The sequence below is a fragment of the Neoarius graeffei genome, chromosome 17, assembly GCF_027579695.1.
Source record: "Neoarius graeffei isolate fNeoGra1 chromosome 17, fNeoGra1.pri, whole genome shotgun sequence".
NCBI classification, from domain to species: Eukaryota; Metazoa; Chordata; class Actinopteri; order Siluriformes; family Ariidae; genus Neoarius; species Neoarius graeffei.
Genome location: NC_083585.1, coordinates 37121658 through 37149000, shown reverse-complemented (window position 1 = coordinate 37149000; position 27343 = coordinate 37121658). Strand labels below are relative to the sequence as shown.

The window sequence follows — 27343 nt, the reverse complement described above, 5'->3', positions numbered from 1 at the left end:
GCACGAACAAAGGAGATTTCTGGGGACCTCAGAAAAAGCGTTGTTGATGCTCATCAGGCTGGAAAAAGGTTACAAAACCATCTCTAAAGAGTTTGGACTCCACCAGTCCACAGTCAGACAGATTGTGTACAAATGGAGGAAATTCAAGACCATTGTTACCCTCCCCAGGAGTGGTCGACCAACAAAGATCACTCCAAGAGCAAGGTGTGTAATAGTCGGCAAGGTCACAAAGGACCCCAGGGTAACTTCTAAGCAACTGAAGGGCTCTCTCACATTGGCTAATGTTAATGTTCATGAGTCCACCATCAGGAGAACACTGAACAACAATGGTGTGCATGGCAGGGTTGCAAGGAGAAAGCCACTGCTCTCCAAAAAGAACATTGCTGCTCATCTGCAGTTTGCTAAAGATCACATGGACAAGCTAGGCTACTGGAAAAATGTTTTGTGGACAGATGAGGTCAAAATAGAACTTTTTGGTTTAAATGAGAAGCGTTATGTTTGGAGAAAGGAAAACCCTGCATTCCAGCATAAGAACCTTATCCCATCTGTGAAACATGGTGGTGGTAGTATCATGGTTTGGGCCTGTTTTGCTGCATCTGGGCCAGGACGGCTTGCCATCATTGATGGAACAATGAACTCTGAATTATACCAGTGAATTCTAAAGGAAAATGTCAGGACATCTGTCCATGAACTGAATCTCAAGAGAGGGCGGGTCATGCAGCAAGACAACGACCCTAAGCACACAAGTCGTTCTACCAAAGAATTGTTAAGGAAGAATAAAGTTAATGTTTTGGAATGGCCAAGTCAAAGTCCTGAGGTTAATTCAATCGAAATGTTGTGGAAGGACCTGAAGCAAAGAGTTCATGTGAGGAAACCTACCAACATCCCAGAGTTGAAGCTGTTCTGTATGGAAGAACGGGCTAAAATTCCTCCAAGCCGGTGTGTAGGACTGATCAACAGTTACCGGAAACATTTAGTTGCAATTATTGCTGCACAAGGGGGTCACACCAGATACTGAAAGCAAAGGTTCACATACTTTTGCCACTCACAGACATGTAATGTTGAATCATTTTCCTCAATAAATAAATGACCAAGTATAATATTTTTGTCTCATTTGTTTAACTGGGTTCTCTTTATCTACTTTTAGGACTTGTGTGAAAATCTGATGATTTTTTAGGTCATCTTTATGTAGAAATATAGAAAATTCTAAAGGGTTCACAAACTTTCAAGCACCACTGTATCTCATGTCATCCAAGATTTTATATATATATATATATATATATATATATATATATATATATATATATATACACACACTACCGTTCAAAAATTTGGGGTCACCCAGACAATTTTGTGTTTTCCATGAAAAGTCACACCTTTATTTACCACCATAAGTTGTAAAATGAATAAAAAATATAGTCAAGACATTTTTCTGGCCATTTTGAGCATTTAATCGACCCCACAAATGTGATGCTCCAGAAACTCAATCTGCTCAAAGGAAGGTCAGTTTTATAGCTTCTCTAAAGAGCTCAACTGTTTTCAGCTGTGCTAACATGATTGTACAAGGGTTTTCTAATCATCCATTAGCCTTCTGAGGCAATGAGCAAACACATTGTACCATTAGAACACTGGAGTGAGAGTTGCTGGAAATGGGCCTCTATACACCTATGGAGATATTGCACCAAAAACCACACATTTGCAGCTAGAATAGTCATTTACCACATTAGCAATGTATAGAGTGGATTTCTGATTAGTTTAAAGTGATCTTCATTGAAAAGAACAGTGCTTTTCTTTCAAAAATAAGGAAATTTTTAAAAAATGAGGAAATTTCAAAGTGACCCCAAACTTTTGAACGGTAGTGTGTGTATATTAGTGCTGTCAAAGTTAACGCGATAATAACGGGTTAACGCGATCTCAATTTAACGCGATTTAAAAAAATAGTGCTGTTAACGCAAATTTTAATTTGGCCCTGCGAGTCACCCATAGTTCCTGCTGAGGCTTGTCGCGCGCTGCGTTTAACTGTACCAACAGGTTTACCGTCCAAACGAGATCACATGGGATTACCTTTCACAGGTGAGACTGGAAAAATACTTTTCAATACTGTTCCTTCAGTCTTCAGTTTCCCAGCTCATCTCCACCGGGTAGGCGTAGAGTTATAAGCAGTGAGAATTAGATAATACAGTGCCACACTATGATGAACGTTTTTGAACGTATGATGAATGTTTTTATTTTTGTTATGTTTTTTTCTTCTTTTATGGCAAATACTTCTCTTCAAAAGAAACTAATGAAGAGTAAAATAAAACATTTTTTTTTATTTTCACAGTGATATGCACTTTATTTTTCATCCCTTGGTTTTCTCATCTAATATGGAAGTTATGGATGTCAGTGGCTGTGACAAGACGTGTTATGCTCTGCAATAAAAAAAAAACATTGGTACAAAGCAAGCCCATTCACTTTTTTATGCTGATAAGAGAATTACAATGGTTTTTCATGTGACAAAAATGTGCGATTAAATTGCGATCAATCGCGAGTTAACTATTACAGTCGCGAGATTAATCGCGATTAAATATTTTAATCGCTTGACAGCACTAATATATATATATATGTATGTATGTGTGTGTGTGTGTGTGTGTGTGTTATGAGTCAGTCATGGTAAATCCTGGATATATCATGAATTGATGTCACAATTTCAAACTATACAGCCAACTCGTGTGTGTCGATGTACACATCATGATCATGCCTGGCAAGGCAGGTGATAGCATGGTACATTGCACATGCGCAGGTCGAAGGTCGCTCCGACGTAAACAACAAACATGGCTGCCTCCAGTGAGTTCATGCCAAGAATCGATCTTAACACTTTTAGTTTGGAGTTTTTTGATGAGGGATATAAATCCATGCACTGAGAGGCTCCAGTAATCATGGATTCTCTTCGGTTATTGGCATTGTACTATTTTCTTCAGGGTTCTGCCCCTCACAAAATAGTACAATGCCAGTCACCTCAGAGAATCCATAATTTCAACCGGAGTCTGTCAGTGCATGGTATATTTGATTATTGTTCCTCTCATCTAATATCACATCGAACCTGGAATCAGTGTAGTAAGTGATTACAATAGAAAATACCCAAAAGAAAAGCCCCTGTATTTCTGTGTTAATAAATACAATGACACCATAGTGGGTGATGCTGAATGTTCATATATTGAACAGTTTAAAGCTGTAGCTGTTTAGTTATTTTGCCTCCCATGCTCATCCATATTGACTTGCTATTCTCCACTTGTGAGAATAGACAGGTCTGGTGTAAAAGCTATTTAACAATACAGATTGAATTCCCAATCTGAATGACTCACATAAGCTTCTGAGGTTGTGTTCGGCCAGCCTCTGGTGGCGTGAGCTTTGAGAGGCCTTGGTTTTCCAGCTTTTGATGTTCTGAAGGCAATAACAGAGCTTGAAGGCAGTTAGAGAGCAGATCCATCATAACACACAGTAGTTGTGAGTCTGTGTAGCTGTTATTTATCTGTACCGCTTCTGTGTTTTACATCCAATGTCCTTGCCAACTTTAAGGTGAGATACTGAGATATTTGTTTTGTTTTGTCGGTCCCCCCCATCGCTTTGCCTGTCTACTGCAAAAGTGCAATTTTTAGAAAACTCCCTGGGCTAAAACACCCTTGAACAAACCGAATGCTCCTTTTCGTTTGGAGATATGCTGCCTCATATCTGTGCGTGCCTTGGTAAAAATGTGCGCAGGTATATTTTACCGATGTCTGAAATCTAAAGCCTGATAAACACCTGCTTTTTTATAGAGATGACCGGACAACGAGTAGATACGAGTAGAGCACATCAGGGAGTTTGATATTACGTGCAGGACTCTGCAGAGCTGAGATTGAGAGGGAGTAATGATGCAGTTAGCCACGACAGCAATGCCAGACATTGTGTATTGAGAAATTTCACATGCAACTTAAGGAGGATTTCAACAGGTTTTTTTTTCCTTCAGCTGTCTCACTGCTAAACTCCCACACACACACACACACACACACACACACACTCACCAACTCCCCACCTTGAACAAACCGAATTGACTTGAACTGACTTCACTGCACTATCACTATTTGCACTACTGTTTATTCATACCATGTTTTGTATATACTGCAAATATCTATATATCATACAATTGCACTATAGTTCATTCATATTGCACATTTTGTACATACTATAAATATCTATCATATCATTATACCATTCCATACCCTGTAATTCCTGTACATTTATATTTGTATATTAGACGTTATTTACTGCTATGCACTTCTGGTTAGATGCAATCTGCATTTCGTTGCCTTGTACCTGTGACATGTGCCATGACAATAAAGTTGAATCTAATCTCATCTAATTATTCATATTAATAAAATGCATACCAGTTTCAGAGACTAGGTGTTGGAGGATATACAGTAGCTGTATGCTGACCAGCACTGATCAAGCCTATTTTCTTTATGCCCAAGCCATTTCAATGCCCACAAGGTGGACAGAATATATTTAGCTGTTAAAGTGCAGCACGGAGCTCAGTTTTCATGCATATGCAAAATGTATTCTTTAGAAACCCTGCTGAGGTTGAGCTGTGGTGCATCCAGGGTACAAACCTGCCAACAAAAATGCCTTTTTTTTTTTTTTTAAATTCTAAGTGACTCCTGATTTACGTAATAACTCATGCTTGCTGCTAAAACCACTCTGTGCACAAATACCAGATGATCTTCACTCCTTTGTGGTAATTAGGGACCAAACACCAGTGGTTTATAGACACCCTATTGTATTTATGGTATGTATTAGGGGGCCAAGCACCATAAGGCTGCAGGCAACCTATTGTACTTGTATGTATTTTTTTCCTTCTTCTTCTTCTTCGTGGCATGGTGGTGCAGTTAACGCTGTCGACTCACAGCAAGAAGGTTATGGGTTCAAACCTCACGGCTGACAGGGGCCTTTCTGTGCGGAGTTTGCATGTTCTCCCCGTGTGTGTGTGGGTTTCCTCCGGGTGCTCCGGTTTCCCCCGCAGTCCAAAGACATGCAGGTTAGGTACAATGGGCCCACTGTAATTGGTGCAAGCTGTAGTGGTTTCCCAGCCAAAATGTATATACATATATATCACACTATAGCAAAGCTAAATAAATTAAATTCTTCTTACTGTAATACTTCCAGATGGAAGTCCATAGCAGCCCTTTTTTTACATTTTTTAATTAAATATGGCCCAGTGATAGAGGACAGTCTCAGCTACACTGCAGTTTTGGTGTACATAACCCATGCAAATTATTATTATTTTTTTCTGTTGAGTGTTCTTGATGTACACTCATTGTACTAGTGATTTGGCAAAAAGGATGTCGGACATTTTGAGTTTTAACAAAAATGGGGGGTGAAGTGTGTGTGTGGGGGCTGCTTTCTTTTCTTTTTTTTTCCTTATTTGTTCTTGCAAATTTTGTCCCCAGCATCGTGAAACCGACTTGCAGCTGCCAAACAGGAAATGAGGCCATTTTTCAGCAACACTTTTATATATTGACACCAAACTTGGCACCTATGTTGAGCAACATTATCTCATCTCATCTCATTATCTCTAGCCGCTTTATCCTGTTCTACAGGGTCGCAGGCAAGCTTGAGCCTATCCCAGCTGACTACAGGTGAAAGGCGGGGTACACCCTGGACAAGTCTCCAGGTCATCACAGGGCTGACACATAGACACAGACAACCATTCACACTCACATTCACACCTACGGTCAATTTAGAGTCACCAGTTAACCTAACCTGCATGTCTTTGGACTGTGGGGGAAACCGGAGCACCCGGAGGAAACCCACACGGACACGGGGAGAACATGCAAACTCCGCACAGAAAGGCCCTCGCCAGCCATGGGGCTCGAACCCGGACCTTCTTGCTGTGAGGTGACAGCGCTAACCACTACACCACCATGCCACCCTGAGCAACATTACAGTATATAATGTTTATATAATGTTAAGAAACAACCATTGAGTTCACATGTAACTCAGGAGGACTACTGGAAACAGGAAGTGAGGCAATATCTCAGCAACAGCTTGACATTTTGCCTTCGGATCTCCTTGGGAAGAAGCACTGATGGTCCCAGTGGTTTCTGGTCTCTCTCCATCACTAAGCACTAAGCAGTTGAGCCAGAACGTACTTGGCCCCTTAACTGTTGCTTGCAGCTATATTTAGGGCCTCAGGTATTCACCGGAGAGTGCTGCACCAAGGTGCAAGGGCCTATTGTTTCCCTAAGGATTCTTATTCTTCTTCCTCTTCTTCTTCTTTTTCTTCAAGACTTGGCCATTTTCCCATGGGCAAAAACTCATGAAATTTGGTACACATATCAGTCCTGGCCACCACTACTCAGGGATAGAGGCTTGGCCCTGGGTGTGTCTGGGGACTCCATAGTGCCCCCACATGTCATTGAGACTTCTCCTCGGTATATAGGTTCACCTATCCGTGTCAAATTTGGTAGGTGTGTGGGGTGCCCCAAGACAAACCAAATTGCAGTGTACATTGTATTAGCCATACTCAACAGGAAGTGAGTTATTTTTGGTTTTGTGCATTTTGACACATGTTACATTTTAACATTCTCCTCCTTGGCAGTTTGTTGGCTTCATGCCAGATTTGGTATCCAGGAGGTGCTCGGGCCCTTTCATCACTGCTTGCGGCTATATTTTAGGGTTGAGATTGTTTCTGCATATGGACATATTTTTGAACTCTATCAATGTGTCAGGGCCGTTACGAACAGTTCTATACTCTGCGTTTTACATTTTGGGGGTAATAACATAGTGTCAATCATAGGATATCAAGGTTATTGATTTCTCTGACATCATTCGCGGAATCCTGAGCCAGGCCTTACAGTATTACTGCTCAGAATAATAGATTTAGAAACTATTTGTCATGCCGTGATCTGATGCTTGTATCCTCATCCAGCATGGAAAACTTCAAGGCAACTTCAGTCAGCTTCTCTTTACTTGCCAGTGAGGCAGGCGAGTGTCTGAAGGCTGGATTTTGCAATATAAGCACATACAGGGAAAGCAAAAGACCACGCCAGCCCCTGCTGTTTGTACCAGTCGCCTTGGCATGTGACGCCACGTGTTTAGCCCAGCTTCGCAGGTTACAGTGAGGTTGCCATGGCAAATGCAGCACCTCGGCCTACTTGAAAATTAGCAGCTCCTGTTTCTTCACCTTCTCACATAATTAGGTGATTTCTGAGCAGAAAGTGCTTCGTTGCTAACGTGGGTGGCCTGCTGAGTTCAGGATCCGTGGAGCATTGCTGTCGCTACCAGGCTGAAAGGCCACGTCCCAGGAGAGAGAGACCGTCTGGAGTCTGGAGAGGATGCAAGAGCACGCACATTGTGTGTGTGTGTGTATAACTACAGTGTGCTGATGCTGCGTTCTGAGCCAGTCCAGCTTTGACTCTAAACAACAAGTAAAGGGCAAAACAGTCAACTTCAATCAAACAAAAAGAAGTTTTCCGTTCAGCTATATCCAGGCTGTGAGTGTTCTGTTTACTGAGCCCACTCTATGGCTCACTGCCTGTGTAAGTGCAACGGATGAGAATGAATTACGGCAGGCTGGCTTAATTAAGCACAGTCAGCCACAGGCCGACCTTTCCCTGTAAGACAAACGGACTCTCTTTGCATAGCTGTGCATAGGTATGGAAATGTGGAACGGTCTCAGCTACATGTGACTTTCAGTACTTTTTAGAGGACGTCGATGTGCAGTTCTGAGCTGAAAAACAATGCGTTCATTACTTAAAGCAGTTAAAGAGTCTGCACAGTTGAGCACAAGGTGAAACATAATGAATGAATAATGAATTTAATTGGGAGGGAAAAGGTTGGTTTACTCGCCTGTTGTAATTATGACCGGATTTTTAGTACGAATTTGTCTCTGTTTGTCAGCGTTTAATTTAGATTTGTTCATTGTACATGATTATGACCCATAAGACCTTGCAAAATATGTGACGAAAGGAAGCTGGCTGGTTGGATGTTTTTCTCCGTGTCTGTTATGTTTAATTATTTCTTAATTGTCGTAATTGTCAGTGATCTGTCTATCCACATGTGTATATCAAGCCTGTGATTGTTAAGTAAGTACATTTAGCTGGATTTTAACACGGCTAGACGAGGCATGGCTGATGAGACTAGACTGATAGGCTGAGCTCATTGCCATAATCTTACTTAAGTGCTCATTTTTCAGCATGTGGGAGAACAACATCGAATGTTAATCACACTTTATTGGGGCTACTGCCAGGATTTAACTCCCCATGACAAAATGAAGTGAAAAGACAATGAGTCTTGAATGTGGAAATTGAAAGCCCATGTAAGAAGCACAAGAAATCGGCCCTTCAGGTGTCCCCTTTGTTTAAAGGATTTTTTTTCAGCGTGCTTGTTATGCTCTTATTTTAGAATCCGTTGTATTGCAAATGGTATTATATATATACTGTGTTATATACTACCGTTCAAAAGTTTGGGGTCACTTTGAAATTTCCTTATTTTTGAAAGAAAAGCACTGTTCTTTTCAATCAAGATCACTTTAAACTAATCAGAAATCCACTCTATACATTGCTAATGTGGTAAATGACTATTCTAGCTGCAAATGTCTGGTTTTTGGTGCAATATCTCCATAGGTGTATAGAAGCCCATTTCCAGCAACTCTCACTCCAGTGTTCTAATGGTACAATGTGTTTGCTCATTGCCTCAGAAGGCTAATGGATGATTAGAAAACCCTTGTACAATCATGTTAGCACAGCTGAAAACAGTTGAGCTCTTTAGAGAAGCTATAAAACTGACCTTCCTTTGAGCAGATTGAGTTTCTGGAGCATCACATTTGTGGGGTCGATTAAATGCTCAAAATGGCCAGAAAAATGTCTTGACTATATTTTCTATTCATTTTACAACTTATGGTGGGAAATAAAAGTGTGACTTTTCATGGAAAACACAAAATTGTCTGGGTGACCCCAAATTTTTGAACGGTAGTGTGTATATATATATATATATTTCTATGTGCTGTGTTGCATGAAAGAATGCTGGTGTTGTTTGTGTAATCATGCTGCATGTGAACATTAAACAAGCAGACTAATGAGCGAAACATCTTCTGAGTCAATGTTTGGGCTGGGATGAACTTTACATTCTGTATTTGATTTGGAACGAGTAGGAGTTAAAAAGTTAAAGCTGATTTAGAACTGAATTACCAAAATGACGTGAGGTAACAGTCTCATGATGCTTGATGGATAAATATAACTGACGAGCCTGTGTACATTAATTAGGTGTAAATGTCAGTAAAGCTCCTGTTTAAAGAAAAGTCATTTTCAGTTAATAAGTATATTTAATAGTAAGTTAGTACATAGATATTATTTATAAAACACATTTAAACAAACGTCTGTTGACAAACAAACATCGAAATGTTGTGCAAAGTGTTATATTTAAAACTTTTTTCCACTAATTACTGCTCTCTACTGCAAAGAATAAGAATGAAGTTGAAACCAAAGTAGATATTGTGCATTGACTTGATAAGAAGAAGAAGAAGAAGAAGAAGAAGAAGCAGCTTTTATTTGTCACATGTGAACTCAAGCACAGTGAAATTTCTCCTCTGCATTTAACCCATCCGAAGCTATGAACACACAAGTGAGCAATGAGCACACACATACCCAGAGCAGTGGGCAGCGATGCTACAGCGTCCGGGGAGCAGTTGGGGGTTAGGCGTCTTGCTCAAGGGAACTTCAGCTACAAAGGAAGAGGAAAGTGCTGTTCATTCAGTCAACTCCCTTCACATTTTTCCTGCCAATCCCAGAAATCGAACCGGCAACCCTTTGAGCCCAAGACTCAAACCTTCTCTAACCTTCAGGCCATGGCTGCCCCCATTAACCGTTAAAATGTTAAATAAAATGTCAAGCAGGCATGTTAGGGTGGGCTGGGTGATGGAAACATCATATCACACCACATAAAGGGATTTCTTTGATACATAAAATGTGTCACGATATATAGGCAAGAACCTTCTATGTAAACAAAAAAAACCCCACAAATAAGTAAATAAAATATATATTTTGAATGAATTTGATGATACTTTTATTTAAAGGGGAACCGAAGTCATTTTTAAACTTGCTTTATTTCTTAATTAAGGTGTTATTCAATTACGTTTTCGGTTTTAGTAACCTTATATCGTGACTCGTATTGGCAACTAATTGCAATTAAATATTATACTTATCGGCCTGTTCGGTTTTTAGCCGTGTTGAATGTAGTTCGTTTGGTCCACGGCAGGCGTCGCTTATCCGCGCGATCTTCACGAGACTTGTGCGAGACTTCGAAACATGAAGTGTCAGCCAGGTGTCAGTGCCACCATTTTGAAAACTGTTTTCCAAACGAAATATTGCACAAAAACGAGTTTACAGTAAATGATGATTCCTGCCTACTTTTTTTTCAAACTTTCCTGATTGCTATCAAAACAAACAACACTTCCGGCTTGATCACGTCAGCATTCGAAAGAGGGCGCGCGCGCACGTCTTTTGACAACGTTGGCAGATGTCGGTCACTTTGATTTCCGCCGTACGCTTTACTTCCGTCCTACGATGTCTCGCACAGGTCTCGACGAATCTCGTTTACGGCCATTGCTTTGACATATGGACCGATATATAGTGCTCAGCGTAAATGAGTACCCCCCCCCCCTTTGAAAAGTAACATTTTAAACAATATTTCAATGAACACAAACAATTTCCAAAATGTTGACAAGACAAAGTTTAATATAACATCTGTTTAACTTATAACATGAAAGTAAGGTTAATAATATAACTTAGATTACACATTTTTTCAGTTTTACTCAAATTAGGGTGGTGCAAAAATGAGTACACCCCACAACAAAAACTACTACATCTAGTACTTTGTATGACCTCCATGATTTTTAATGACAGCACCAAGTCTTCTAGGCATGGAATGAACAAGTTGGCGACATTTTGTAACATCAATCTTTTCCCATTCTTCAACAATGACCTCTTTTAGTGACTGGATGCTGGATGGAGAGTGATGCTCAACTTGTCTCTTCAGAATTCCCCATAGGTGTTCGATTGGGTTCAGATCAGGAGACATACTTGGCCACTGAATCACTTTCAACCTGTTCTTCGTCAGAAATCCAACAGTGGCCTTAGATGTGTGTTTAGTCATGTTGGAAAAGTGCACGACGACCAAGAGCACAGAGTGATGGTAGCATCTTCTCTTTCAGTATAGAGCAATACATCTGTGAATTCATGATGCCATCAATGAAGTGCAGCTCCCCGACACCAGCAGCACTCATGCAGCCCCACATAAGGACACTGCCACCACCATGTTTCACTGTAGGCACCAGGCATTTTTCTTTGTATTCCTCATCTTTGTGACACCATACAGTTTTGAAGCCATCAGTTCCAAAAACATTTATCTTGGTCTCATCACTCCAGAGTATAGAGTCCCAGTAGTCTTCATCTTTGTCAGCATGGGCCCTGGCAAACTCTAGGCGGGCTTTTTTGTGCCTGGGCTTTAGGAGAGGCTTCTTTCGTGGACGGCATCCATGCATGCCATTCCTCTGCAGTGTACGCTGTATTGTGTCACTGGAAATAGTCACCCCAGTTTAGCTTTCTACTTTAGATGACTGCAGTGAACTCGCATGCCGATTTTCTTCAACCCTTCTCATCAGAAGACACTCCGGTCGAGGTGTTAACTTCCGTTATGACCTGGACGTCTCTGTGAGATGGTCGCAGTTCCATCTTTCTTAAATTTTTGTACCACTTTTGCTACAGTATTCTGACTGATAAGTAAAGCTTTGCTGATCTTCTTGTAGCCTTCACCTTTGTGGTGTTAATAAATTATTTTCTTTGGGGAATTCTGAAGAGACAAGTTGAGCATCACTCTACATCCAGCATCCAGTCACTAAAAGAGGTCATTGTTGAAGAATGGAAAAAGATTGATGTTGCAAAATGTCGCCAACTTGTTCATTCCATGCCTAGAAGACTTGGTGCTGTCATTAAAAATCATGGAGGCCATACAAAGTACTAGATGTAGTAGTTTTTGTTGTGGGGTGTACTCATTTTTGCACCACCCTAATTTGAGTAAAACTGAAAAAATGTGTAATCTAAGTTATATTATTAACCTTACTTTCACGTTATAAGTTAAACAGATGTTATTTTAAACTTTGTCTTTTCAACATTTTGGAAATTGTTTGTGTTCATTGAGATATTGTTTAAAATGTTACTTTTCAAAGGAGGTGGACTCATTTACGCTGAGCACTGTATTACATAGCATATTTCAAACACTCAGAACTTGCTATAGCAGTGACAAAATAGCATTCCTATATTTAATAAAATGAGATAAATAGAATTTTGATGATAAAAAAAATTGCCTTCAGTTCTCCTTTAATATCTTTTCAAGCAAGTATTTTTGTACTTATGATATCTCAGAAAAGCATATTGTGACATGCAGTAATTGATCACAATTTTCTATCCATATTTTATTGTGTTATCACCCAGCACTGCTTCATGTTGTATTTTTCTCATTATTAATCATATTCATTACTCATTCGCTATAAAGGCCTCATAAAATTTGCACCACCAAAGTCTTTCTGTCTCATGGAGCGATGAAAAAGGAAACACCCCTCCATGATTGCCATTTCTTTTCAAAACAACTGGAGGTGCCTCCAGATGTGAATACCCGGCACTCATTTAAACCTGCCTCTCTGATGACGGCTTCAGGGACGGGAGAGACAGACAGATTTGATTCATGCAGCATCAGATCATTTGCATGCTTTTTTGTGACGTTATGTGTTACATATGTGTTTTGTTTTAAGTTCTCTCTGGTGTGTTTGTGTCTGTGCGTGGTGTGGTGTGTGTGTGTGTGTTTGATTCTCAGGTCCTCCTCTGCATTGCTCCTCTGGCTCCTCCTCCCCCGTCGCCTCCCCCTACCCGCCCCCTGCCCACGCAGCCAGTGAGAGCCAGGGAAGGTTGCTAGGTAACAGCGGGCCTCGGGCCGACCCCGACTCTGAGTCGGAGGATGAGTTTGGCCCTGCTTCTTCGTTCTTAGTTAAGACCGGCTCAGGGAACGTGAGCGTGTGCGCCCCTGGCTCTGCGGCCGCTGACGGTGAGTGCTTCACACACAGGCTGTGGCGGTACCTTCGGCTATTTGAGTGCATTTGCATCCTGGGTTTTTTTGTTTTTGTTTTTTTATTGCTCTTATGCACGTGTTGTATTGTGTTGTTTGCTACATGATGGTCCTGGAGGCACAATATTTTGTCCTGTGTACATGTATATGGATTGGATGACAATAGACGTTGACTCAACTTGGCACTTTGTAACTCAAAGACGCGCACCTCAGGCTAAAAGACTGCCGTTTTAAAGCTGTAGTTGAAGATGAGTCAAGTGCCAATGGGAGATTTTTTTTTTTTTTTTGGCCTGGGGTTTTTGCTCAGGCCCACAGGGGAGTGTTGTCTATATTTTTTCGAGGTTGCACACCTTCAGAGGAGGATATTCAGCACAAAGAGATGCCAAACACTTTAAAGTAACCTGTTACTCATACTCATGTGCTCTATGAATCCAGTTAAACATTTGAAAATGTTTTTTGCCTTCATAAATTCTCGAGTTCCTTGTTTTCATCCTCCATCCTAGGCATTTAATTTATCCAGTATAAATTTCCATTACATTGGTCACCCTTTATTTTAAAACATATTAGAGCTCCAGAGAAGGTAACGCTGCCATTGTCACACCAATTACTGTAATTCATTTTATTTCAGCATCCATTATAGTAGTTACTCATGCTTTTTTTTTTTTCGCACAGCAGCATATTTAAATCTCATTCTGAGAACTTAATTAGCTTAAGATGTTTGTTCTTTGAATTTTTTTTCAACAAGCAGCTGATTCCTCCAATTGTTCCCGGCGTGCCACAATGCATAACTCCTATTGTTGGATCTCTCCTGTTTAGCACAGACCTCAGCAAGTCTTGCTTCATTGCCCTTGTCATGGTAGATTTCATCCTGTGTTGTGAATGCTGGTGTAGTCCACAGCTTCACGGTTGAAAGGTCAAGCAATTTGCAGGCGCCTTGAAGTTCAGATATCTTCAGTAGAGGTTTCGAGAGGGCTGTATTTTTATATCGAATTAATAATTAAAAGATATAAAGAAGTGCAAAGGAATAATTAATTGATCACATGACAAAAGCAGGACGCAGACTGTAACTTGTAAAACGAACATGAAGGAAGCAAGGAATATGACATCCGACATGGTTCTAGCATCATAGCGGATGTCTGCGTCTTTGAGATGCGATGTTATGCAAATTAGCAATGGCAGCTTTCTTTCATCGCATCATTAGCATTAAATATTTGCACTACCCCTTCAAGAGTTGTGAAATTCCTTCTTGGCTCCTTAACTACTAAATTATGACTGAATTATATTAAATATCATCAATAATAAATAAAATATTTCACAGCAGTCAGTCAGGCTTCAAGAGTTTTGAAAGTTGAATGGTGAAAAGGGAAAAATGAGCACTGGAATCGAAAATGACTTAAAGCTAGATGGCCTTTTGAGTTCATAAAATCGGTGAAATTTCGTTCCCTCTGAAATTTGGTCATTGTGATATATGTTTATTTCTGTAATATCTGACAAAATATCAGGCCATTCTGTGGCTGGGAAGTTATTTAATTTGAGGGGATTCTCTAGCAAATAATGTGCATGAAATCGCTCACTTCGCGCAGTCAAGCAGGCGGAGGAAGTCCGTGTGCGCATACGCAGGTTTACCTTTGACCGTGCACTGACAGTTCCATCATTCTGTCGCTAAACGAACAGCTGATAACACCAAGGTGCTCGCCGACCACCAGTATTTATTAGTTTGGTCCTGCGTTTCCTTTCCTTCGTATATAACATAACGTCTTTTCTTCTCACCTTCCATTACTGTAGTCGGTCTTTCATGTTTCATTCACACACTCTTGTCCTCCATTTTTCTCTCCTGTTTCAAATTTGTATCTCACAATGCCTTGTACGAACAGGGAAAGCTCACCACATGATGCATGATGTAGTATTTTGTATTGCGTCATGGTCAAGCAAGAAAAAATAGCGGAGAATTTCAGGCCATGTGGCCCTAAATTCATTCATTGTCCTATTCAAAAAATAAATAAATAAAATTGGAAGTCTGTGATTCAAATTCAGTAGCTTTCGGTCCACTAAACAAAAATAATTGGGTGTCAGGAAAATTCTTTTCATGACTTACACTTGAAAAACTCTGAAAAGCAGTCTACGTTTAAAAAAAGTTTGATCGAAATTTATTCAAGACAGATCAGTAAGCCAGAAGCTGTACCGTAACATTGCGGTTAGCACATCCCCTTTGAAGTGTTTCATCTTCTTTTTTTTTAATAAAATATCAAATCATTTTTGGTGATATTTGATAACATTTTAGATTCAAGCAACTGATACGCATTTAAGCAATGCATAATGCTGTGCACTGATTGCTGTAATTACCAGTTTGACGTGTGACTCTGCAGTAATGAGCTGTTAATCAGAAGCAAGGTCCCGGATGGTAAATCAGGTGTCAGTTGATATTATGGTTGTACAGATTTAGTTTGGGACGTTGTTTAATTAAAGAGTTTTGCAAAAGTGTGCAGTTTTACTTCTGTGTTCCTGATCTGTGTACAAAAGCAGGAAAAAAAACCAGAATACTGCTTTGATTATTTGAAACTCTGTTTTTCTGAAACATGTGTTTATTGCTGATAAGGTGTTATACCGTATCATTAGGTCATGGTCTGCACATACACCTGTAACTCTTGCTTCTTGCTTCTGGCGAGCTTGAGGTATGGCTTTGGAGCAGTGTTCTGAAATGATTGTGGACATGGTGAGAAAAGGCTCGTCCTCCACAAAATAAGTGCATCGCAAGTCACTTTAAGTCACGTTCAGTGCAAACTGTAGTTGAGAAAAAGCCTTTTGCTTTGCCACCATCATGCAACATCTCCGATATTTTTGTGGAAGACAATCCTCTTCTCGTCAGATCTGCAATCATTTCAGAATAAGGTTTCAAAGCCATGTCTAAAGTGAGCTAAAAGCGAGAGTCAGTCGTATTGGCCAGCCTTGGTCTAACGATTTACAGCCCTATTAGCAACAAACACAGGTTTCAGAACAGCGTACACTTTTTTCTGCTTTAGTTCATTTACAATTTCATTTTTGATTTTGAAAGAGGGGCGGCACGGTGGTGTAGTGGTTAGCGCTGTCGCCTCACAGCAAGAAGGTCCAGGTTCGAGCCCCGTGGCCGGCGAGGGCCTTTCTGTGCGGAGTTTGCATGTTCTCCCCGTGTCCGCGTGGGTTTCCTCCGGGTGCTCCGGTTTCCCCCACAGTCCAAAGACATGCAGGTTAGGTTAACTGGCGACTCTAAATTGACCGTAGGTGTGAATGTGAGTGTGAATGGTTGTCTGTGTCTATGTGTCAGCCCTGTGATGACCTGGCGACTTGTCCAGGGTGTACCCCGCCTTTCGCCCGTAGTCAGCTGGGATAGGCTCCAGCTTGCCTGCGACCCTGTAGAACAGGATAAAGCGGCTAGAGATAATGAGATGAGCTTTTGAAAGAAGCAAAAGAAACAGGATTTGCTTTGAAGTTGTCAATCTGCTTTTTCTGATTAAAAAAAAAAGACTTTTAGTTTCTCTTGCTGGATCTTGAAACAACAATCAAAGAACCAATCATTTTTCCTGACACCCCCCCCGTTACTAACAAACAACAGAATGATTAAAAGGTACATGTACAACTGTTCTTTCTTTTGGTTTTACTGAAGGTTGTGGACAAAAAGTGATTTTTATTTTGGAAATAATACCAGTTCTGGGTATCATACAATGAACAGTTATTCCACAAAATTGAGTCGTACATGAGCTGATAGTGCCGAGTCAGCTATCAGCCACGTACGACAAGATTGAGTGGAATAATTATTTTATTCTATCCACATTCACTGGATTTTGAGAAACGGGGCATTTTTATTTTTATTTTTGCAAATTCGATAAATAAAGACTGCATACAAAGCGTCCGACAAAATCATTTCCGCTTACAATGTAAACAAACCGGCGAAACGACCGTAGCAATTTGTGGAAAATGCTATAATAATAATAATAATTCTTGAAAAATAAAAAAGATACGTTCTTACTATCAAATTCTTTCGTTCCATATTTTGTTGCCTTTTTTTATATATATTTTTGGGGTTTTGTTTTTCAAGTTGAGTTTTTATTTCGTCCTCGGTTGGTTCAGCAACACGCTCCGCCATTTTGTTTCTCTCTACTTAAGGTGTATGAGTTGATAGCCTTGTAGTAGAGTAGCCGATCAGAGCGTGCGCACATCCAGTGAATGTGGATAGAATAATAAGTGATATTGATGTGATATTGACCTCCCCTGAGTGACTATTGGGAAGTTTCTGTGACCGAGTCATATGAAACACGAGACGTGTTGTGATGGTGGATTTAACGCAAGTTGTGTCTTGAGTTGATCCGCAACAACCAGAGCATCAGAAATCAGAAAATATATCAAACGAAATACGATCCAGAGTTTTAAGCCGATATCAGTATTGGATTTCATTGTGCATTCGCAAACTAAAACACTGTTTTATTTGAGCAGTGTCGTATTTGATTAGCCTGGCCCTGAGAGCATGAATGACTATCAGCACTTGCTGTCTCCCAAAGGCCCTTTGATGTAGCATAACAAAAAATGCTCTAAATAATAGATTGACTTTACCCGTTAACTACCCAAAGGCTTGCACTTGCATCAAGCTCTGGAGTATTCCAGCCATCTGTCAGCACATTAGATGCCGATGTGTGGTTTCTGTTTTCTCCACAAACAACCCCTGGTCATCTAGCAAACAACTGTGATGAAGTGACTCGCCAGTTTTAAAGTCAGGATTTGTCTCTTTGACACCCGGCTGCGATTTGCATCAGTTATATAGGTTACCCTCAGGCTGACAGTGAGGGGTAGCACAACCACCAAGGAATCGGTCTCTGTGCCTGCGAGCTATGTAAAGTACCATGCGGCTCTGTTTGACTGAAATAAAAGAGCATGCATTAGCAGCGTTAGCATGCTGAAAGTAAGTGTAACATAATGGAAACTTTATTGTCATGGATCAGTTGCTTTGCATTGCTGCTGTTGTTGATATAATAGCAGGCCTCAAGCTGCTTTTCCAGATTTCCCTTGACAATCTGGTCATCAGCAGTCTCACCTACTTCTTATTACCGGCAAATAAATGACAAACGATAAATGAGGGATATTCTTCAGAGAGGACTTTGTCGTTTTTCATTGCTTGGCTGCTATTATTGGCAAATCTGTGCCAGAACAAGAAGCCAATTACATTATAAAAGGTATGCCATTGTTTATTCACTTACACCACTTAATGAGCCACTGAAGCTAAATTCACTCATCCTGCAGCGTAGCATTAAATAGCACGTATGGATTTGTCTTGCACTCATACCTCAGACCTGCCACGGCCCCCTTTAAATGAATCGTCCTTCTTTTAAAATGAACAGGTGTCATCCCATTCATTTTGAACTGTCGTTATGAGCATTAATCAAAAGCTCAACATAGCACGCTGAGCTCATTAGCTCAGTTAATATAGAAACCCTGGCCATATGTTTCTAAGCCCTTTCGAATCCACCATCCCTCCATCCTTCTTTTTCTCACATTGTCACCGTGTCAGGAAATGAAACAACTACATTAGACCACATTAGTCCACTTCACTGTTTTGACTATAGGCTAACAGAGGAATATAATGAAACGGAAAAAGACAGAGAGAGAGAGAGAGAGAGAGAGAGAATGAGTGGGATGGGAACACCGTGCATGGATGGGACACGTGCAAGTCCACATTCTCACGTCTCATGTAAAATGATAAGGGAGGACAGAGCCAGCGTTGCTCGACGCTGATATGATTTCGTCTCCGTCTTTTGAAATCAGCCCTATTATGTAGTTATGGGAATGTGATCTTGTGCTGAAATGTGGGCTAAAAAGGGCTGCAGAGTGCTTTTTTTTTTTTGAGACATTTGCTATTCCTCTCAGGTGGATGAGAGAGAATTATACACGAGGACATGACCAAGGTAATCTCAGAATCTGGATATTATGAAGACTAAAGAATCGAGTCTATCTGATGTAAAAACGAGGCCTCAGATTATTCAGCCTCACATTTCACTGAAACGAAACAAACAGCTCGGTTTAGAAATTAAAACATTTTGCCACAGGGGCTGGTGTACATGTCTGATTCACTGGTATTCAAACATCCATCAGGCTGACTGTGGTGTTCTGGCTTTCTGCCTGTCATAAGTCATGTTGCATAAAATAAAAGTACTGGTTGTACTTTTTCGATGCACTTACTGCTTCATTTTGTTCATCGACATTAAAGCATATACGCAGAACCATGGCCTGACTTTTCGTTTATAAATGCCTTGAGACCTCAAGAATGGCACAGGAATAGTTTTAAGCGTTAACAATAAATCTAATGTAGTCATTTTTACGATTAAAGTGATTCATACAGGTCTGAGTGAATGACCTTGATGTCTGTAACATCACAGCAGGAAGTTTATCGGTCTCATCGCCATTTCCACTATACTAAAACACAGAGCTGACTGCAACTCCGATCCTCCATTTTGAGCTAATTTATCGCCATGCCACGTAGATGTGTTGCTGGCAGGGGCAGCAACACAACAGAAGGTGGATTTACGTTGCATTCATGGCCCAAGAATGTTCAAACTGCAAAGATTTGAACATGTTTTGCGAGAAGTTCACGGGCACACTGGGTGCCTATGAAGTGGTCTCTTCTCTGCTCTGCACATTTTACTGAAGACTCATAACGAGACTTCTGATCTGTTGAGGAGCGTTGGCTATAAGCCCGGATTGAAAGAGGGTGCAGTACCAACAATTAAAGGAAAATAAAACTAGGAGAAAAGGAAAGTATTTGTTTTATTATTATTTTTTTTTAAAGGAAAGTAAGTTAAGTTGCACCAGTTCTCCTGGAGTGTGAGCCGAGTGTTGTTGGTAAAACCTGGGACGGAACGGGACGTGACATCACTCGGGCAATGACCTCCCCGCGGTTGTTGCTAAAACCGGTGACGTCCCGTTCCGTCCCGGGTTTTACTAATTGCCTGAGCCAAGCAGTACTGGCGGAGTACTCAGTATGGAGAAAATGGAGAATGAGTGGAGCAGCCGTCTGATTTCTCCACTGGATATTGCTGCCATCTCGCCCTTACGTGGAAGAAGCGAATGAACGGAGAACTGAACGAACAACTGAAAGTTAGATTGTTTCAAAACAATCGGCCACAAGATCGGCTTTCAAGAAGTGGAACACAGACGGTTAACAAAAACAACAACACTCGTTGTTTAGCTGCATTTAGATTAATACATGTAACTTGTATTGTGTGTTTAAGTTATCAGTATAAGCTTATTTAATTTGCTTCAGAATGTGATTGTCTCAGTTCATCTGATTATTTAATTAGCCTTTTACATTTTATCAGTGAAAATGCATGCATGTACACGTATGTTGCATAAGTTATAACACCATCCTGTTTTAATGAGAGTCAACCCACAATCAATGAAGTCAAATCAGTCTTAGTTGAGCAAGTTGGTAACGGGATTTCTTACTTTCACCATAAATTTTTATTTATATGACTTTAGTCTATAGCTGTAAAAGGCCTCGGCCTTAAAACCGATTACCGCTGTGATGTCACGCACTCAGGGCTGGCTGGCTCAGCGGGGCAGCTCGAATGCCAACTTTGCGGTCGATTTTAACTCTCAAAAATGTCTTTTTTTTAAATTCCAATTTATGCAGCATACAGGAGTCAAGGATAGAGATACTGTCCACTCAGAAATTTGTTTAAAAATGAAGGTTCTGCGTATCTGCTTTAATTTTCAGAGATACCTTGTGCACAGAAGAAAGAAAGAAAGAAAGAAAGAAAGAAAGAAAGAAAGAAAGAAAGAAAGAAAGAAAGAAATCCTTTTCTGAATGCTTGCTAACCAATGAGGTGAGCTCACTGAAGCTTGAGCTTCCTTATTGAGCGTGTGTTGCACCGTGGCCCTGAGGTTTGTGTCCGGGCCCAGCTCCTGGAGAGAGTATTAAAGCAGGGCGTGGACTCCCTGCTGGGTTGCTGTTCTCCAGATCTAGGGCTCTGCTTTTCACCCCACCATACCGTTGTTTGCATCTTTGACTATGAGGCAGCATGAGGTTTGGCCACAGTGAGCTGCTAATTGAGTATGGTGCGCTTCTGTAAAGGCCAATTCAACATGCCTTTGCAGCTGACTGGACAGGAATGAGCGGCAGGGAATGAAGCCGCCAGGTTGTCCTTCATGCCTGCATTTAGATGAGCTGAGCTTCATTTGGAACCCGTTTTATCACAGGCCTCTTCCCTGCTGCCAGCACGAAGGAAGCAAATGGGGTTTAAAGAGGTCACCATGGAACAAGTTTTCCGCAGGAGATACTTTGATATTAAAATATGGATGAAGAAATAGTGAGATAATGAGCGGCACATGGCAAAGGAAGAATCTGTATGAATTTGGAAGAGGGTTTTACTAGTTGGTATTCCATTGATGGTGGCCTTTTCCTGAGATGTCACTCTATTAGAGGATTTATGGCTATACAGAAGCGCAGTGCGACCAGCCAGAAGGACTCTTACAGTGGACCGTGCGGCATTTCAGCAGCCTCTGGCTAAAAAACACACTTTGACTAGGTTTTAATGTTGATGCAGTCCTTTTTGGAGTTACCACGGAGATAACAAAAGAGGCAATCAAAGCCATCTGTGCATTTTGCCATCAGATCCATCTTCAGGACCTTTAAGGATGCATGAACGACGTCATGCATGTTCATCAGGGTTGAGATTTCCAGATGACGGTGCTGTTAATAGTTTTGGAAATTGTTACAATTAAAAAGAAGAAAGAATACATTTGGAGCAATTTATTCTCAGGTTTTCTTTTATATAAATACAGACACCCGTCTCACTATTCCTCCTGATGTGTCAGCTTTCATTTGCTGATATCAAATTTGAGAGTAGCGTAGATCAAGTACTCTGTTCTCAAACACGCTTGTCTTCAGACACAGCCCTGTGAAGACAGCTTCGTTTCCCCTGTGTCCTTCCTTCTCTGTCTTCCTTAATGGTGAGAAACAGTAGTTTGACTGGTAAGCAGAACTGAGAACAGTGGTGTTGAAACCAGAATTCCCCAGGCTTTGAATTAAGCTCAGGGGAAACGTTTTTGCTTGTGCGCTTCTCTGTGTGTAACATCTGGTATCCGAAAAAAAATGAGGTTGTTGGAGAGCCACTGCCATCAATGCTGTATGTGAGTAGACAAACACTATTAAGTTGGGGTTTGATGCTCCTGTGTTTAGCTGTAGGGGCTGCAGCAGTGGATTGCTTTTAATGATCTGTCTGGCTGGTGACTGTCTTTTGATTAATTTTGAATCAAATCTCTCACAACTCAGCAGTTTGATTGGGTGTTCAGGGCATGTCGTGCTTTGTCAGGTGTGACCATCGTTGGTGTGGGTTGTTATTTTTGAGCTTCAGGTCGATACACACTTCTCATGGAGGGGAGTGTAGGAATCAGAGCAGGTGGGTGGAGCACAGAAGCATGGCAGGCCAGAACTGAGTTCCCAAAACTCTTTTTATTCTTAGCTTTTCAGCTTTTTTACACTCTCCCAGCCACACACACACACACACACACACAAGTGTTCTGGTTGGGGAGAGAGCTCCCTTTCTCTGCTCTCTCTCTCTCCTTTTATAGGGCGCGGTCACTGGGAAAGACATACAAACACAGGTTAACTTACATCAGGTGCAGTGATTCTGCCACTTACCTTCCCTGACTCCGCCCTCCATTCACAGATCAATGCTTGACCACGCCCCCGCTGCCACATACCCCCACCGCCCGACTCAGGCCGGGGAGCCGTCCGGCCTGAAACCGACCCCCAACCCCCCCCGACGGAAGAGGAAATCCGCCACGACCATCTGCGCCCCCGGCCTGTGGACCACCTTGAACTTAAACGGCTGGACTGCCAGATACCAACGGGTGAACCGCGCGTTGGCATCCTTCATGCGCTGGAGCCACTGGAGGGGTGTGTGGTCCAAACAGAGGGTGAAAGGGCATCCCAGTAGGTAGTAGCGGAGTATGAGGACCGCCCACTTGATGGCGAGGCACTCCTTTTCTATGGTGTTGTACCGGCCCTCACGCACCGACAGCTTCCGGCTGATGTACAGCACTGGACGATCCTCCCCCTCCACCTCCTGGGACAGAACAGCCCCCAGCCCTCTGTCCGACGGGTCCGTCTGCAAAACAAAGGGGAGAGAGAAGTCAGGGGAGTGTAACAGTGGCCCCCCACACAGTGCAGCCTTTACCTCAGAGAAAGCCCACTGGCATTGCTCCGCCCACTGGACCGGATCTGGTGCCCCTTTTTAGTGAGATCAGTCAGCGGCCTGGTGACGTCCGAATAATTAGGTATAAACCTACGATAGTAGCCAGCCAGCCCCAGGAACTGTCTCACCCCCTTTTTGGTCTTGGGCCTCGGGCAGGCCGCAATCGCTGCTGTCTTATTAATTTGGGGACGCACCTGCCCATTGCCCAAGTGGAAGCCCAGATACCATACTTCCACCCGCCCAATCGCACACTTCTTCGGGTTGGCTGTGAGACCCGCTCGCCTCAGCGACCTAAGGACAGCTCTTAGGTGTTCTAGATGCTGCGGCCAGTCATTACTATAAATTATGATATCGTCCAGGTATGCGGCCGCATAGGTGGCGTGGGGGCGGAGGACCCTATCCATAAGCCGCTGGAACGTAGCAGGCACCCCAAATAGCCCAAAAGGAAGTGTGACAAACTGGTGTAAGCCAAATGGTGTGGAAAAAGCCGTTTTCTCTCGGGATAATGGAGTCAAGGGGATCTGCCAATATCCCTTTGTCAAATCCAGTGTCGAATAAAAATGAGCCGTGCTTAGTCGATCAAGCAACTCATCAATACGAGGCATTGGGTACGCATCAAATTTAGACACTGCGTTGACTTTTCTATAGTCCACACAGAACCGGACCGACCCGTCGACCTTGGGAACCAAGACCACCGGGCTGCTCCAGTCACTGTGGGACTCCTCGACGATGCCCATGTCGAGCATGGCCTCGAGTTCTTCCCAAACCACCTTTTTCTTGTGTTCGGGCAGCCTGTAAGGGCGGCTGCGCACTACCACCCCCGGGGGCGTCTCAGTGTGGTGTTCTATGAGGCGGGTGTGGCCGGACAGGGGCGAGAACACGTCAGAAAATTCTGTCTGCAACTGGGCAACCTCCATGAGTTGGGTTGGGGAAAGGTGGTCTCCACAGAGGACCGGAGTGGTAGTCAATGTTCCCTTTTAAACCTCCGGCCCCAGCTCTGCCTTCTCTGGAACCAATGACACCAACGCCACGGGGACCTCCTCGTTCCAAAGTTTTAGCAGATTGAGGTGGTAAATCTGTAGCGCCCCACCCCTGTCCGTTCGCCTCACCTCATAGTCGACGTCCCCGACTTGCCGTGTGACCTCAAAGGGTCCTTGCCACTTGGCGATCAATTTGGAGCTCGACGTGGGCAACAGTACAAGTACTTTATCTCCCAGTGTGAACTCCCTAAGGCGTGTGCCCCTGTTGTACAGGCGGATTTGCCGTTCTTGGGCCTGCCACAAATTCTCCTGGGTTAGGTGTGTGAGTGTGTGGAGTTTTGTGCGCAGGTCAATAACGATTGAATTTCGTTTTTGCTTGTTGAAAGTCCCTCCTCCCAATTTTCCTGCAGAACATCTAGGATGCTGCATGGCTTATGCCCATATAATAATTCAAACGAGGAGAACCCTGTGGAGGCTTGTGGGACCTCTCGCACTGCGAATAACAGGGGCTCGAGCCATTTATCCCAGTTGCGTGCGTTCTTGCTTACAAATTTCTTAATTAAGTTTTTGAGGGTGCGATTAAACCGTTCGACTAAGCCGTCTGTTTGTGGGTGATAAACGCTGGTGCGGATCGGCTTAATTCCCAGTAACCCATACAGTTCGCGCAATGTGCGTGACATAAACGTAGTGCCTTGATCAGTCAGAATCTCTTTGGGGATTGCAACTTGGGAGATGACACGGAAGAGTGCACTGCTTCCGGATATCGCGTTGCATCATTCACCAGAACTAAAATAAAGCAATATCCTCGTGTTGACCGATCTAATGGCCCGACGAGATCCATCCCAATTCTTTCGAGCGGGGTCTCGATAAATGGCAGAGGGCGCAAAGGCGCTTTTGGAATGGCCGCTGGATTTACTAACTGGCATTCGTGGCACGCCGTACACCACCTACGGACATCGCCGTGAATCCCTGGCCAATAGAACCAGGCTATTTGGGCTAGTGTCTTATCCTGCCCCAAGTGTCCAGCCATGGGATTAAAGTGGGCTGCCTGGAATACAAATTCCTGGCGGCTCTTTGGGATCAAAAGCTGAGTTATCGGTTCTTTAGTCTGAGTGTCCTGCGTCACTCGGTATAATCTATCCTTAATAATGGAAAAATAGGGGAAGGACGGTGTGGCGTTTGGCTGGAGCGTTTGACCATCGATTACTCTCACTTGGTCAAACGCATGCCGCAGAGTCTCGTCTTGCGACTGCTCTAACGGGAAATCCGCGAGGGATTCCCCAAGAGAGGGAGGAGGAGCCTGCTGCTCCTCACTCTGACGTGGTGATGATGTAGACGGCTCTGTGACAGCTGCTCCCGCCAATGCCACACCGGGAGCTCCCCCCGCTAAACTATGGCAGGCCCCACTCTTCACTAAATGAGTCATTAATTCCCGAAATCCCGGCCAATCAGTCCCCAAAATTATCGAGTGGGTAAGGCGAGGATTAACCGGTGCCTTTACTCTAAATTTCGCCCCTCTAAATGGAATGTGGACCGACACTAAAGGGTAGTTGTGAACATCCCCATGCACACACAACATCTTCACCAATTGTGCTATCCCCAATGCCTCGTCTTGCACCAGGCTTTGGTGGATTGAGGTCTGATTACAGCCGGAGTCCACCAAAGCCTGATATGTATCCCCTTGGATACTCACCAGTATGCGATACGCTCCGGCCCGATCGAGGGCGGTCCCTGGCGCGTCGGGGAACCGGACCACCGCGCCCACCTCCATTGCCGAGCACTGATGCTGGAGGTGCCCCAGCTCCCCGCAGCACCAGCAAACCGGCCCAGGCTCTCTCTCTGCACCGGTGTTCCGGAGATCACTCACCTGAGGGGGGAGAGACAGACACGGAAGTGGGAAACGGTAGGACACCGCGGGTGCGGCAGGCTGGCTGGGGTGGAGCCGGCCCCCGCCTCCGCGGTGGGGGAACGGGGTGAGGACAAGGAACAGAAGGGGAGGGGGAGAGAGAGCGAGAGAGGAGAGGGGAGAAGAGGAGACATGCTGTCCTGCCATCGGAACAGCCGCCAAATGGTCCTCCGCCATCTCGATGGCCTGATCCAGCGACGCCGGGCGATGGCACTGGACCCACTCCGCTGTTCCCTTGGGAAGTCAGGTGATGAATTGTTCCAGCGCCACCAGATCGAGGATTCCCTCGGCGTCGCGGTTGTCGGCCCTCAGCCACCGCCGGCAGGCGTCCCGGAGTTGCTGGCCAAATGCAAACAGCCGGCCGACCTCCTCCCGGCGCAGTGTGCGGAAGCGCTGCCGTTGCTGCTCCGGGGTGTGCCCCACTCGCTGGAGGACGGCCCTGCGGAGGTCGGCGTAGACCAGCCGGCTGTCCGCGGGGAGCTGTAGCACGACCAGCTGCGCCTCGCCCGTTAGCAGGGGGAGGAGGCGCACCGCGCGCTGTTCCACCGGCCAGCCCCACGCCTCTACTGCCTGCTCAAAGAGCGCGAGGAAGGCCTTGGGGTCATCGTGCGGGCCCATCTTCATTAGGGTGAGGTGGGGAGGGCCCGCGGCAGTGGAGGTGGTGGACCCCGCTGACGCAAGTAGGTGCCGGAACGCCTGGCGATCTTCCTGCTGCGCCAGCACCAGGGCCTTGAACCTTTGCTCCTGCTCCTTCCGGAGGGCTACCAGCACCTGGTGCTGGCTCTGTTGGGCCGTGGTGAGGGCATGGATCAGGTCCTTGAAGGGGGAGGACTCCATGGGGCTGTTCTCCTCTGTGCTCCTCCTGGGTTTCGGCACCACTGTAGGAATCAGAGCAGGTGGGTGGAGCACAGAAGCACGGCAGGCCAGAACTGAGTTCCCAAAACTCTTTTTATTCTTAGCTTTTCAGCTTTTTTACACTCTCCCAGCCACGCACGCACACACACACACACACACACAAGTGTTCTGGTTGGGGAAAGAGCTCCCTTTCTCTGCTCTCTCTCTTCTTTTATAGGGCGCGGTCACTGGGGAAGACATACAAACAC

The 27343-nt window shown here is 43.5% G+C and overlaps 1 protein-coding gene across 4 annotated transcripts in view; it reads left to right on the top strand.

Annotated features, from left to right (window-relative positions):
* tenm4 (teneurin transmembrane protein 4) overlaps positions 1-27343 on the top strand; it is a 353388-nt gene that overhangs the window by 97272 nt on the left and 228773 nt on the right. The window contains exon 3 of one of the 4 annotated variants that reach the window (XM_060944151.1): positions 12886-13113. The exons of the other annotated variants lie outside the window; for them this stretch is intronic. Coding sequence (XP_060800134.1) covers positions 12886-13113 — 228 coding nt within the window. The remainder of the gene's footprint in view (positions 1-12885; positions 13114-27343) is intronic. 4 annotated transcript variants of the gene reach the window in all.